General features: G+C 39.8%; 1 protein-coding gene across 1 annotated transcript in view; it reads left to right on the top strand.

Moving 5' to 3' along the window:
- Window positions 1–265: 265 nt before the first annotated feature.
- Window positions 266–13,796, top strand: part of LRRC28 (leucine rich repeat containing 28) — a 51,244-nt gene continuing 37,713 nt past the window's right edge. The window contains exons 1-5 of the mRNA XM_085070370.1: window positions 266–380; window positions 2,614–2,831; window positions 6,609–6,649; window positions 9,232–9,269; window positions 10,038–10,175. Coding sequence (XP_084926496.1) covers window positions 2,649–2,831; window positions 6,609–6,649; window positions 9,232–9,269; window positions 10,038–10,175 — 400 coding nt within the window. The 5' untranslated portion in view covers window positions 266–380; window positions 2,614–2,648. The remainder of the gene's footprint in view (window positions 381–2,613; window positions 2,832–6,608; window positions 6,650–9,231; window positions 9,270–10,037; window positions 10,176–13,796) is intronic.

Below are 13,796 nucleotides of genomic sequence, written 5' to 3'. Positions count from 1 at the left end.
AGAGCGCACACAATCCCTCACGGAGCCGCACCGGGAGGTACCGGGATACCGGGAACACCTGAACACCAGGATATGTCAAACACCTGAACACCTCAACACAGGGAACATCTCAAAACCTAAACACCAGGAACGCCCTCAGCCCCTCAGCCCACAGCGACGGGCGGGCGAGGCGCTGAGGGGCGGGCAAGGCGCTGAGGGGCGGCGCGCTCCCATTGGCTGGCGGAGGGAGGCGGGAGAAGCGGAGCCTTGTGATTGGCTGCTTCCCGCGGCGGGGCGGGGCGCTGTCTCGCGAGAGCCGCGCGGCGAGTCTCGCGCGGCCCGTCCCGTCCCGCCCCCGGGTCGCTGGCCGGCGGCAGTGCCGCTCCCGCCGCGGCGCCCCGGTGAGTGGCGATGGCCAGGGACCGAGGCGGGACGGGACAGGGAGACGGGGACCTGACGGTGGGAGGGTGTCTCCGGCGCTCTGCCCCCGCTCTCCGCTCGCCGGACCGCGCGGGCACGGCGCCTCTTCGTGAGGGGGTGCGCGCCATGGCCGGGCCCCCGTTTCCCCGTCTGCGCCGTTCCCCCCTTGTCTCCTCCTTCCCTCTTCTCTTCCCCGTGTTCCCTTGCCCCCCGTCTCTCTCTCGCCCTTCCTTTCCACCTCTCTTTCCCCCCCGTGCCCTCTTCCCCTTCCTCCTCGCCCTTTTCCTCCCTGAGCGACCCGGCTCCCCACAGGGCCACCGGCACTGGGTGCTCTCAGCCCTCATCCTCCTTTTTCCCTCCCTTAAAGACCGTGACTGTGGCTGTTTCTCTGTGGTAAGGCTGTGCCTCATCGCTGGAAAAAGCTCATTGAGAGAGGAAAAGTTTGGCTGGTGGTGGAAGGGAGTAGGAGGAGGTTCCTTTGAAGTGAGAGCCCAAGGAGGGTGTGATGGACTTTGCATCCTCGGGGTCTGTTGTGTCCATGTTGTGTGCCATGGCTAAATGTGCAGGTGCTGCATGGAGTCACACGTCTGAGGAGAAGCCCACAAGTGCAGAACACCTAAGAAGCATCTCTGGACAGATTGGAAGGCTGTTGGATATTTATGCGTGTGTTTTGTCATTTCACTGCTTCTGAGTTAAAAAAAAAAAAAAAATCAGAGAAAGATGAGCTTTCCTTTACCATGTCTTATATTGTGGCAGTTAATAATAAATACTCAGGCTATGCCCATTAAAAATTTTAATGATTTCCCATGAATTATTTTAATGCTGATCACAGAAGTGAAGTTGGGAATTGCAATGGCTTCATTTCCTTGATTTTCTGGACCAAGAGAACCTTAATGTTAAGAGTGCCAAGGGCCAATGTGTGTGCCCTGTCCCCTAAACCAGCTAATGAAGGCAACTCTTAAAAACCTCTTAAAAACCCCACAAATGGGTATTGTTCTAGAAGGACAGATCACTGGTAAGAGCAGCTTGTCTGCAAATCAAGGGAATTACTGAAACTGGTGAACAGTTTGATGTTCATGTATGGTTGGGTTGTCAGTCTGCAGCTGGAGTTTCTGTGTACCACGCCTGTCATCAAATGGGATTCTTGATTTAGGACCTTCACTTCCAATATCTGTAATGATTAGAATCCTCTCCTTCAGTGATGGAAAAACTAAAATTATTGTTATTGTTGTGAAGCAGTTCTGAGTCCTTACATTTCATTAATGGCAATTAATTTATATACATGAGTCTGTAACACAATGATAACTTCAACTTAATGAATAGTCTGGGTTTATTATGTTCTTCTGAGATAGTTGAAAAGATGCAGCATTGTTATTGTCTAAATCTAGACAGCATAATAATGACTTGAATTTCAGTTATATGTAAAAAGTTGAATGAAGTCAGGTTTCAGATGAGAGTTAATTTTTAATTTGTCTTCCTGCTTTTGTTTTCTGGTGTTGAAATTGTCAGTTAAACCTTGACACTTTGTTCTCTCTGGTTTTATTTTTAGTAGAGCAAGCTGAAAATCTGCTGTCTTATCTAACCCTTTATAAATTTTCTCACTGTAAGTTTCAGATCTCATAAATTAGTGTATTATTTTAAAATGGCTTTACTGGCTATCCATCCCAATTATCTATTCCAACTGGAAAATTATTCCACTGGTTTTAGATGGGAAAGCATATCAAATTTTCATTGCCTTTTGTATTTCTGGCTTAAAAGATAATGGTGGGTTTTAGTCATCTGAGACTAAAGTCCTCTATTAATTGTGTGTTTTTCTTATCTGTGGGTTCTTTTTTTAGCACATGTCACAGGATAGATGTGGGACATGAGTAATGGTTAATAAAGGTTGCTTTTTTTTTCCTTCTTGTGGTGGCAGTTTTCACAAAATAATTGGAAAGGTCTATCGAACATGGATGAAACTAAAAGCATTAAATATACCTAAAGATTTTGTTACTTCAGGTCCTATAATGCACTAAAACTTGGTCCATAAAATACTCAAAGACTTGCTTCTCACATAGCTTATGGTGTGGATGTTCTGGGGACTTTGTGTATTAACAGGAACAAGAGTGTTTAGATAAATTATCAGATAATCTGTAATCTATAATTCTTCCTGCAAAAGAAGGCTTGGCTACACTTTGATAATACTGGGGTTTTTTTCCTCTTTTTGTCTCCTAGAAATGGGTCTGCTCTCAGAAGATGTGATGCAGTAGATGTGGTGCTTAGTCATGGCATCAGAACTGTGCAAAACAATCTCTGAGGCAAAGCTGGAAAGGCACAAGAACTTGTTCTTGAATTACCGAAATCTCCACCACTTCCCTCTGGAGTTACTGAAGGATGAGGGGCTGCAGTACCTGGAGAGACTTTACATGAAAAGAAATTCCCTGACCACATTGGTATGACAACCTCTTTGTTGCAGTGTTTACTGTCTGTGTGTGTGGGAATTCTGATTTTTGAAACAGAAAAAACAAGATAATTTTTACAAAATAATATTATAGATGATCTGATCCTGAATGGTGTCATCAACTGTAAGATGTGAGTGCTTGAACTTGCATTAGGTAATGCAGAGAATAATAAATGGAAGTTCATGACTTTTTATGGTTACCCTTTTGAAGCTCTGATTACTTGCTGGGTTTTTTTTTTTTGTCAGGGTTGTTGTTCTGTTGGATTTTTTTTTAACCTATACATTTAACTCACATAAGTGGTCAGGCCTTTCTCCTGTCAGGAGATACTATGCAGTCAGTTCTACATTTCTTCATTAGGCTGAAGGACTTTTCCCTTGGTGTGTGCCCAACTTCAAAGGCAATGTCAGTCCCAGGGTCTAATTCCAAAACTGCTGTTAAGTAAAAACTTGTATCTATGGGCTGCTGTTGATAGGAGAATACAGTTAATCTCAAGGTCGTGGGATTTTCTTTTGGGATTTCTTCTTGTTTTATTGTTTTTCCCTGAACTGAAGAAATTCTCACCCTGAGTGGATGTTGTGACCTCAGAATTCAGTGTGGGGCAGTTAAATAACTGTGAGAGATGTTCTGAGCTGGTAAGACTACAGAATAGAGTCAAAGCTTGCCTCTCTGAATAGTTTTAACTCCCAAGTCTTCATTTTTGTTTGCTTAGTTGGTTGGTTGGTTTGGTTTTGTTAGTTGGGGTTTTTTTGTGAGCTCTTCCATGGTATGACAAGTAAAACAGTAGCATGGGTAGAGGAGCTGTAGGGGGTGACTACTTAAAATTCACCAAAATAGTAGAGTTTTCAGTGTTTCCTAGAAAAAGTCCACTACTCTATTTTAAGGGCCAAGAGCTGAAATTCTGAAGATTTTATGTCTTTTCTTCATCTTGAATGAGTCACTGAAGTTGACAGTTACTGTAGAGAATTATTTTAGCACTCTGGTTTTGGGCAATAATTTAATAATGTATAATAACGTAATGGGAGGATAGGATTCATGGTTACAAATTAAAGCAGCTATAAAATAGCCAAAGACTGTGAACAGCTCTGTCTTGACACTTTGTGAAATTCAGTGATGATCTACATAGTAAGCCTCACAAACTTTGCACTACTCAAAAGATGAAACAATAAGGAGTTTTGCATCTAAGTGTTAAGACCTGGCTAAAGAAACTGAAACAAAAGTTAAAATGTAGATCATATTTAGGCAAAATTACTTTCAAGCAGTGTGAAGCAGAACATGATTAGATTCACAGCAATCAGGATAACTTGCTCATAATGTGCCTTGTTGGGATCTCATTCAAGTGCTCAGCACTATTGTTGGAACAAGGCAAACAAATTTGGGTGTCATTCACTGAGCATCTGTTCCACAGAAGAGATGTTGGAAGTTGTAGTGGACCAAAATAGACCAAGTCAGCAGCATGTTACAAAAAAAGGCAGATGTCTTTTTGGAACATGGAAACTTTCACAATCTCCATTAAAAGCAGAAGGAAGTAATTATTGGATACTGTTAAAGCACAAGCTGGAGCAGAGAGTTTCGTGCTCATGAACAACCTGGGTGAATTGGAGAGAACCTAGAGAGCAGCAATGAGGGACTTGTAGAGAACATGCCCAAGGTTGAGAGATTGAGGTTAATTCCTCTTGCAAAAAGAGAAGACAGAGAGGGAAAAATAAGAGGAATTTGTGAAAACACAATTCATAGGTATTTTTACAAAGCAGAATTTCATAATGAGGATTTTTTTATGTCCACTGCTGATAGGTAGAACAAGTAGTGCTCTTAATTTTAATAAAGTTGTAGTAGGTGAGGTACACTGGGTGTTGGAGGGGAGTGGATATCTCATCTGAGAATAGTTGAAAACAATTAAATTACTGAAGGAAGATGTGTCTTCTTTTTACTCCTCTGATGCAAGGTGATGAGCAATACCTCATCAATAACCACTTGAAACTGCATAAGCATTATTAGCAACCATCAAAACTAAACCTGCACCATACTTCTTTAAAATTAGGTGGTACTTTTGTCCCACTGGTTCATTCCTTCAAAATTCTGAAAATAAATGACTAAATTAGCTTTTGATCTTTGGTCTTCTGAAATGACTTCTGTCCTTGACAGATGACTCCTATGAAATGTCAGGGATAGTTATGCTGACAGAATTTACCTTGCCTAAGAATAATTTCTTTTTTGTCTTCATTGGCAAGATGGAAGTGATGGAGTGCTGTGACATAATGAATGGATCAAGGAGCCATACAGCACACCTGCATCCCAGCATCAAATCTTCCCACTTCCCAGTTAATCTTTGATACCGTGAGCCTTCCAATACCCAGTTTCCCCATCTATTAAAAGGAAATAGGTGTTTGCCTTGTTGGTCCTGTCAGAATCAGGATCAAGAATAATTGTTCTTGATTTACTACCTCAGAATATGTGCTGCTGTCCTGTCCTAACAGAACAGCAGGTGAGTTACGTGGTTCAGTTTAACATCCTTATTGTAATTAATTGTACTTATTGTCATTAATTGGAATGAAGGCTTGAGTTCTTTTGTGCCTGAGCACGTTTCCGAGTGGCAGCGTCGATGTTTGCGGGTGAAATGCGGTGCGGGGCGGTGGCTGCGCCGTGGCGGAGCTGCCGCGAGGTGGCAGCGCCGGATCAGCGACAGCGATTTTGGGGTTTGACGTCACCACTCGGCAGCAGTTCTTGACCTCACCCGACATTTCTTGACCTGAGCCATCATTTGCTGCTCCCGAGTTCAGCAAGCTGGGCTTTGTACTCAGATCTAGCATGGGCCATGTTTGCTACGTGAGAATAGCACGGCATTACTTTTTCAGGTTAGCATGTTCTTCCATAATCAAGTTACGAAGTTATATATTTTAGGTAACATACCTATTTAAGGTCTCTCACATCATGTTTATCCACATGAAAATCTCTAGGTTTAATAGGAATTTAACTATGTGGTCAAGCTGCTTTTGAAATGCAGTTGTTTCAGCACGTATCAGTATTGTAAACCCTTTCTTTCAATAAAACAGATCTATGTTAAAGCAGGTTTCTTAAGCAATAAAACTATCTTAACTTTGAATAATTTTGAGTACAGTTTCCAACACGACATGTGAAACTTGTGAAGCCAATTTTGTGATATGTGATCATAGTTAAAAATGCCACCAAGGAAGAGAATTATAGCTAGGGATCAGTTGGCAGTTAGGAAATGATATGCATGTTAATATGTAAATATGAAAATCTAGTTTGATGGATTCAGCAGTTCTGGCTTGGTGGTAATTGATTAAGCTACACAAAGATTGTAGGTCATTTCCCAGTTTAGCAGCATTATAAAATACATTCTGGTGAGACATCTTGTGTAGTTCTTGTTCTGCTTTAAGTCTGTAAAGGCTGCAGCTTCTTAGCAATCTCTTGCCTTCAACTAACTCATTTATTTGAATATATTTTCAAGAGTAAGATTAGGTAATCCATCTTTTTCAGTCTCAGAAATCTGACTCCCATTTTGCTGAGGACATGATAATGTCACTTCTAGGCTGTAGTTCTGTTCAACAGTGAATTGCTCACCCTGGATACATCCCAGAGTGCTCTGATGGATATTTGGGGGTATGGACACGGTATTTTATAGACACTCCTTGTTGCTATTTTTCCTGCTGGTATGTTGTAGTATGGTGATTAAAATTACTTGGGTACACAATATGTGTATGTCTGGTTTTTGTTTTGAAACCTAAAAAATCTCTAACTCTCTTTCAGCCAGAAAACCTTGCACAGAAGCTTCCAAACCTCGTGGAATTGTGAGTTTGTGTGGGAGTTCTAATATATTTTTATTATGCTTATCCATCTCATCTTAAAATAATCTAGAATGTATTGCTTGCACATAATCTATCTCTTAAGAGTGAAGGGCTTTCTTTGAGGGCAAGAAAGGGTAATTTTTTGTTGGGTTTTTTAATTTGTTTGTTGTTGGACCTTTTTTCTAGGGGAGGTGTATTCAGTCCCATTTTAATTTTTTTTTTTTAATTTTTTGATTTGTTGTATGAGAAGAACCTTTATACAAATGTCTGTAATGCTAAGGGAAAAAACACCCTCAAAATTCTGTGTGGACTTGTCACACTGATAAAGCCCTGGAACCTGCCAGTGCAGTGGTCAGAGGGTTGTGACAGAGCCAGAGTAACAGGTTAGAGCCTCCAGCCCATCCCTGACTCCTCATTCCCTCCCCAGCTCCCAGGGGTTTTATGATCTCAGTCTTGCTGATTGTAATAACAACTTTTTGGAAGCAAGTCACAGATTGTCAAACAGGAGCAGGGATGAGCTTGTAGGGGTAGTAACTATGGAATGATGATTGCTGTAGGCAGAGCAGTTTATCCAGTCTTGTCCAAAAAATGGATGTCCCATGAACTGAATTATTTTGACAATTAATTTAAGACTTAAGCCCCTGAGACAATGCTTTCTTCCTTCCCCTTTTCTTCTTACAAAGTTGTGGTAGGATTGGCAGTGGGGGGTTAAAAGGCACATCCTCTTTTCCCCTTTTAACCCCTTTGTCTCAGTTTCAGATGAGTAACTGGAGGAGCATTGAGTGTGTTTATTGAATGGCCAGCTGCACGCGGGAGGTGTTTATCTGAGGAGTCAATGCCCTCAGCTGTCTGATCTTGTCATCCTCGAGTGGCCCTTTAACCCCACCTTTCTGCTGCCTGTGCCACAGTAACTGAACTGGTTTGTAGGTCACTGCAGTCTCTGACTCACTGAGGAGAGAGTCCTGTCTCATCATGCCCCTCTCTGGAGAGGGTTTGTGCTCTGAAGCAGTAAAATAAATATTTTTGTATTTGATATCATGATTTGCTGCCGGGCATCAAGAAATCTCCTTGTTATTTGATGGTGCCTTTAGGAAAACCTGTTTAAATGACAGCTTAAAATAATTTCTTACAAACACTGATTTATAGGACTCAAACCTAATTATTTGGTGTTCAGCAAGCTCAGTTGTCCCACCATTAGCCCACATATTCTGGTGGTCTAGAGAGAGCTGCAATGTCCTGTGGTTTCTATAGCTCAGAACAAGTCATTTTTTGATGAGACATTAAAAGGTGTTTTGTTGTCAGATAAGAGACCACAAAATAGATTTATTTAAAGAATAATTTGATACAGTAGCTTTCAATTTTGAGAGACAAACTTAACTTATTTTTATTTTCCTAAAAGGCACATCCTCGGTAATTTTACTGTTGTGTGTTTTTCTTTGTGTATCATTCCCCTGATAGTGGGCTATGGGGTGTGGCTTATAATACAGTTTTTTAGCTTAAGTTAAATAGTTCACAAGTATTTTCAGGAGCTGCAGCTGAAATGGGTAGGAGAATTCTCATCCTATGTTTCTACAAACATGTTGTATTCTTATGTTTAAATTTTTAGCAAATTTTAAATATCTATAATTTTTAAAGAAAAAGAAAAGGTTCAGGTGCCCCATGCAGTTGAAGTGTTCCTATGTCTTTTCTTTTGTTCTGCCTCCCTGAAAAGACAAGCTCCTACTTTAGGAAATGCTCTTGGAATACAGTGGGAAAAAGCATGCCATGAAAATAATTCCATGTGTGCCTTAGCAATTGAACATTGAGTACTCAGTACTCCCTTACAGTTGGATATCAATATTGGAAAATTTTGTTACTGTTATTTTCTACAAGATCCAATTGTTCTTTTGCAGCAATGATGATAGAAATCTGAAATGTGTAAAATCTAAGATCAGTGTTTATGTTACCAGAAGTACTGGAAGTGCTCCATCAGAGGGTGCTGAATATTCTTAGTGAGAGATCTGGCCACCCTCTGTAGCTGCATAAATAACCATGTGTAAGATTGGGTTTTTCTTTTGAAAAATGTGCTTCAAGTTTGAAAAACCCACTTGCAGTGAACAAGCCATGTGCTTATTTCTTCAGTAAAGGTGTGAGAGTTTATGTGCAGGGCAAAATGTTTGTAATTGTATAACTTGTGTGGGTGTGGGCTTTTTTTCTTTCCTTGGCCAGCATTTAGTGTCAAATAACCTGGTGATCAAATATGATTCATTCTGGTTATTCTCTCTGCTTATTCTTCCCCCTTTTTGTTTTCCTCCATATGACTCTCAAAACTAAAGCCCATTATTATTGTAACTGTGAATGGTTTGCTTTACATAATGGTATGTCATTTTCTTTTATTTTTATGCTAATCATTTAATAATCCAAGTAAAACTCGAGTACCTGTCCATTGCCGGTTTATACAGTTTCCACAGCTTTTGTGGTCATAGGGAGGAATGGCTTTGAGGGTGCTCTTTCAGTCTGAAACTGGATATTTTGCAAACTGATTATGTAGCAGAAGTCCTTGAGGGTAACAGGTGGTGTCCTCTGCTTTTTTCTCCTTCCCCCAGGTACCTTCATTCAAATAACATAGTTGTTGTACCTGAAGGTAAGTAATCTACCAGCTCACGATAAGTGGCAGGAATCATAAAATATTAATTTTTCTTCTTTGAAGAGGCTTATTTTTCCTTTATTTTCCCATAAAACATTAAAGATTTTCATACAAAATATACCAGTGCAGCTTTTAGTTGATAATATCCTTGTTTATGCTATGTTAAATTCTCTTAATGAATTCTCAAATGTACCTAAATGCTATTTGCTCCAGTTCTAATTACAGAAAGTGAAAAGGCTAAATGGCACTCATCTGCAGACACAAAAATCCAGAGTGTCTGCTGCTTTCAGGCAGTTACCACACTGAATACTCTGCTGGTTTAGATCATGACAGATTTGAAACCCAAAGGAGCAAGAACTTCTACTAGTTTATTTGTTTATTTTTTGTCTTAATTGTGGAATTATGTACCAAACTTGAGGAATTTGTTTGGTTTATGCTCCTTCAGAAAGTAAATTGTATAGGCTTAAAGGAAGAGAATGGAGAAAGTGGTTTCAGAGCAGAATTGTCTGAGTACAATCCAGACATGGGAGTATTCTGTACCTCACAGTGTTTGTTGTCCCCTGTCTCAGTGCCATCAGAGCTATTTGTTAGCTAGAGCAGCATTTCCACAGCTGATGTCACTGAGTTGTGAGATTAGCTTTAACACCTCAAAATGTGCTCAGACACAGCTGTCGGGTACCGGGGCTTGTTCTCCTCTCGCTGTCCAGTGAAGATTTCCATGTTACTCTTGGGTCACCTTCATGTTTTAATCTGTTCTCTCACAAGCCATTGGCTCCCTGGTTAAGCTGCAGTTTCTGGACCTGAGTGACAATGCCCTGGAGATTGTGTGTCCTGAGATTGGCCGCCTGAGGTCTTTGCGACACCTTCGCCTGGCAAACAACCAGCTGAAATATTTACCTGCAGGTGAGTGCAGCATCTGAGGGTCACTGACACAGCCCTTGGAACTTTGGTAGCCAAGTGAGCTGCTCTTGCTTTACTGAGTGGCACAACTTGCAGGGATTGCTGTGTGTTTTGCTCCCAGTGTGCTCTGTAGTTAGAAAAAGCTGTGCTCTGGGTGCTTACAGAGTCCTGAAAAATGCTGCTGATGTGGGAAAAATGTATTTATTTAACAGCCTTTGCCATCGTATCAAGAAAATATTGAACTTCTTGGAGAAGACACAAAATGCCAATGACAACTGTCATTATGATAAAATGATGTTTCTTCCAATTTTCCACAATATAAAGGATTCCGGTCCTTCCTTTCTTTTCACCCAACAGCCCCAATCTCATATTTTCTAAAAAGACACATGTCTAGTAGCTTTGCCTATGGCAGTTCTATCTCATTGTGACAGTAGATAACAAATGTTTGTCTTGATAGTTTATAATAAAGAAGCAAAATTTATTCAAAGTAAATGTGACACAAAGTCAGAAAAAGTTGGCCATAGGCAGATTTTCAATTTTTTTTTGTCTTGTAAATACTTTGATAAGCAGATATAACATTATTATTCTTCCATTACCCTTATATCTGTTCAGATAAGATGATGGTGATTTTCAAATCCTCTTATTAATTTCAGGTTTTAATTTTTCTCTTGTGCATTTGCATTTTCTGATCTGCAGAGATGGTAAAAATTTAATGCAATGATTTCAAAAAACTGGTCTAACTTAATCTAACAGGATTAACTTTTGGCTCTATTTTAACTAATTTTTCAACATGACCTTTATGTGTTTGTAAGTTCACATGGTTTATTCTCAAGAAAAGTATTGCAAATGTTCCTCGAAGTTTTGGGTGCAGAAATCTCGCTGTCCTTTCCTTGCACTTTTCTAGGCTGCTTAAAAAAAGTCAAAGGATGGTTATGATTAGAAAGAAAAAAAATGTATATGACTATGTAAATGCTCTGGAATGAAATTAGATAAACCTGTTAAACGTTATGACCCAAGGCCAATAAAATTTCCATCAATTTTCAGATGTCCTACATTCAAAAGAAAGTAGTGACTTGAGTGTGCTTTATGTTCCTCAAAGATAATTTACCTTATGGTGCTGTACCATGAAAGAAAGACTTGTTCAAAGAGAAAGTGACACATTTTCTGCAAAACTTCACACATTAACTTAAAAAGGTTCCAAAAAAGACTTTCAAAAGGATAATTTACATTACTGAAGAGTTGATTTGGAGTCTACCACATTTGATTAGGAGCTGGTATCAGCTGAGACTTGCTGCATTAAATTTCTCCTGAAGTTTATACAAAATTTGGTCCTGAGCATTGTCCCTGAGTGTGTTTAGGTTTGTGAGCACGAAAAGTTTGCATGCTTAGAAATAATAGTGGCATTGCCTACTTGTGAGTTGGAGAATGCAGTGGTGTGTGGTCTCTGGGTGTTTGTGGTGATGTCCCTTGTGCTGTCACTGCTGCTGGTACTAATCCTGTCACTGGCAGTGTGACCGGGTGGCACTCAAGTGCTACCAGCCCAAGCAGGATTAGCCTTTCACTCACACTGCATAATTTGCCCATTGGAGAGTTAATCTACTGCACTGAGTGTTTCCTAAACAGAACAATTCCCAAAGAGGGCTTCCAAACATGTTTTCTTAGATGTTCTCTGTAAAATTGTGAAGACTTCAAAGACTATGAAAAGAAATAGATCTTTGAGTTTCAAAATAACACTTATGTTCAACAATTGAAGAAGGAGAGCAAAATAATAAATTTTGATGAATTGTTTCATCCTCAATTATACTGGTAGCATGAATCTTCATAATAGTGTCAGCTAGCATTCTGTTGGGAAAGCTGGCAAAGTTCAGCTGAGCTAGGATGGGATGTGGTTTCACTGCAGTGCCTCATTCTGTGTTCTCACTACTTTCTGTACAGCACTCTGTAATGCATTGCTAGGGAAAGACAGCTCTTAATGGCTCTTAATTCATTATAAGGAACCATTTAAGGTATAACTTAGCTTCTACTAGTGCAGCTTGTGCAGGATTTAAAGATCTGCATTCAAAAAGAGCTTTTGGGTTTAGGTGACAGTCATTTATGGAAATTACTTTAGAGTTGTTGCCCTGTCATTCCTCTTGTGTCTACATTCCCAGTGCCTGGTGTTAAAAGTACCTTCAGTTTTTTCAAAATTCCATGGATATCTAGGAGGATACTCTTAGTAATATCCTAAATCAATTGCTAAAAAATATCTTCACTGCAGCTGCAGAACAGTTGGATGGTAAATGTTTGCTATTATGTGTCTGAACACCCCCACTGTTCTATTGCATTTTAATTTTTAAGAATGATTCTTTGTTGTGTCTTCCGTAATTGTGATTAAGAGCTGGAAGAAACAATGCAGTTAATAGCATATGTTGATTCATTATGCATTTTTAATTGTCTTGTTCCACAATTGTGCTCTTAAGGTTCATTTTTAGTATTTAATATTTGCCTTACAGAAATGAAATTTTAAACCAATTGAAGTAGAGTGCATTTAAGGTTTAGATTTAAGCCTCTAGTCTGATTGTAGAGATTCTTCAGACTCTGATAGAGGTTGAGCCTGTGCTGTGGTTTATCTTCCCTGGGATGGGCAAGGTTTTAATCTCTTAAGTACCTGTTTTAATAAAACCTGTGAGAATTTAATAATGACAGCCCCTCTGGTGACAGCCACACAGCTTTTCCCAGGTTTGGTCATGATTGTTCAATGAGTTTTAAAAAATTGTTTTAAGGGAGGAGATGGGGGAGAATGATAAAAATACATGCAGCCAGTGTGAATACATAAGCTTTAGCTTCCTGAAGAGATCAGGCAATACAGGACTGATGAGGAGGAAAATGTGCTTTAGGTGAAGCATGGCAATGGTGTCCCTTGGAGATGGGGAAGCAGCTTCTGTGCTGTGGCACTCTGGTGGTTTGATAGTCCTTCCTTTGTGCTCAGCAAACATTCCCAAATCGGTGCCACCCTGCATCAGCTCCTGAGCTTTGACCTCAAGGCTCAGTGTTTGATTTGCCACTGCTGATGGAGCTTCCATCAGCATCGCTCAGCTGTTGTGAGAACTGCTGAGAGGTGACTCAGCTGAACTTGATGAGAATTAAAGGGAAAAATTTTTCCAGAATAAGCGTGTTGAAACTGAAATATAATATCAAATGGCTGGAAGAAAATGCTTTGTGAAATTCTCTTAATGTCAGATTTTGAGTATACTTTGGATAAGATTAAGAAGTGGACCAGCTTCTGCCTAATGCAGAGTCATCAGTTATCTACATTCTGTGGTAATCAGAATCCCTTAGAGGTTCTGAATTTCAGAGAAGAGCTGATTAAAAGAGTTGCAGAAAAGTAATACGAGATTTAATGTTATAAAGTTCTCTTGAGGACTTGTTTTCATTTAAATGCACAACATTTTTTTGTTCTGCAAATTGTAAATCTTGTAGCTGCTGTCTCTAACAGTTTCTTGGTTCATTTATTTGGCTCTGGTAAATGCAATTCTTGAACATGAAGTAAGGTTTTGTCAAGTTTTCTACTATTTAAATGTAGCACTTAAATAATCTAAATTCTTGAGGGCCATTTGGAAATGTGTGACACCAAAGATGTTACTG

This window comes from Lichenostomus cassidix, chromosome 10 (genome assembly GCF_008360975.1).
Source record: "Lichenostomus cassidix isolate B80296 chromosome 10, HeHo_3.0, whole genome shotgun sequence".
In the NCBI taxonomy this organism is placed as follows: domain Eukaryota; kingdom Metazoa; phylum Chordata; class Aves; order Passeriformes; family Meliphagidae; genus Lichenostomus; species Lichenostomus cassidix.
Note: the sequence above shows the minus strand (reverse complement) of the source record. Positions and strands in the feature narration are given on the sequence as shown.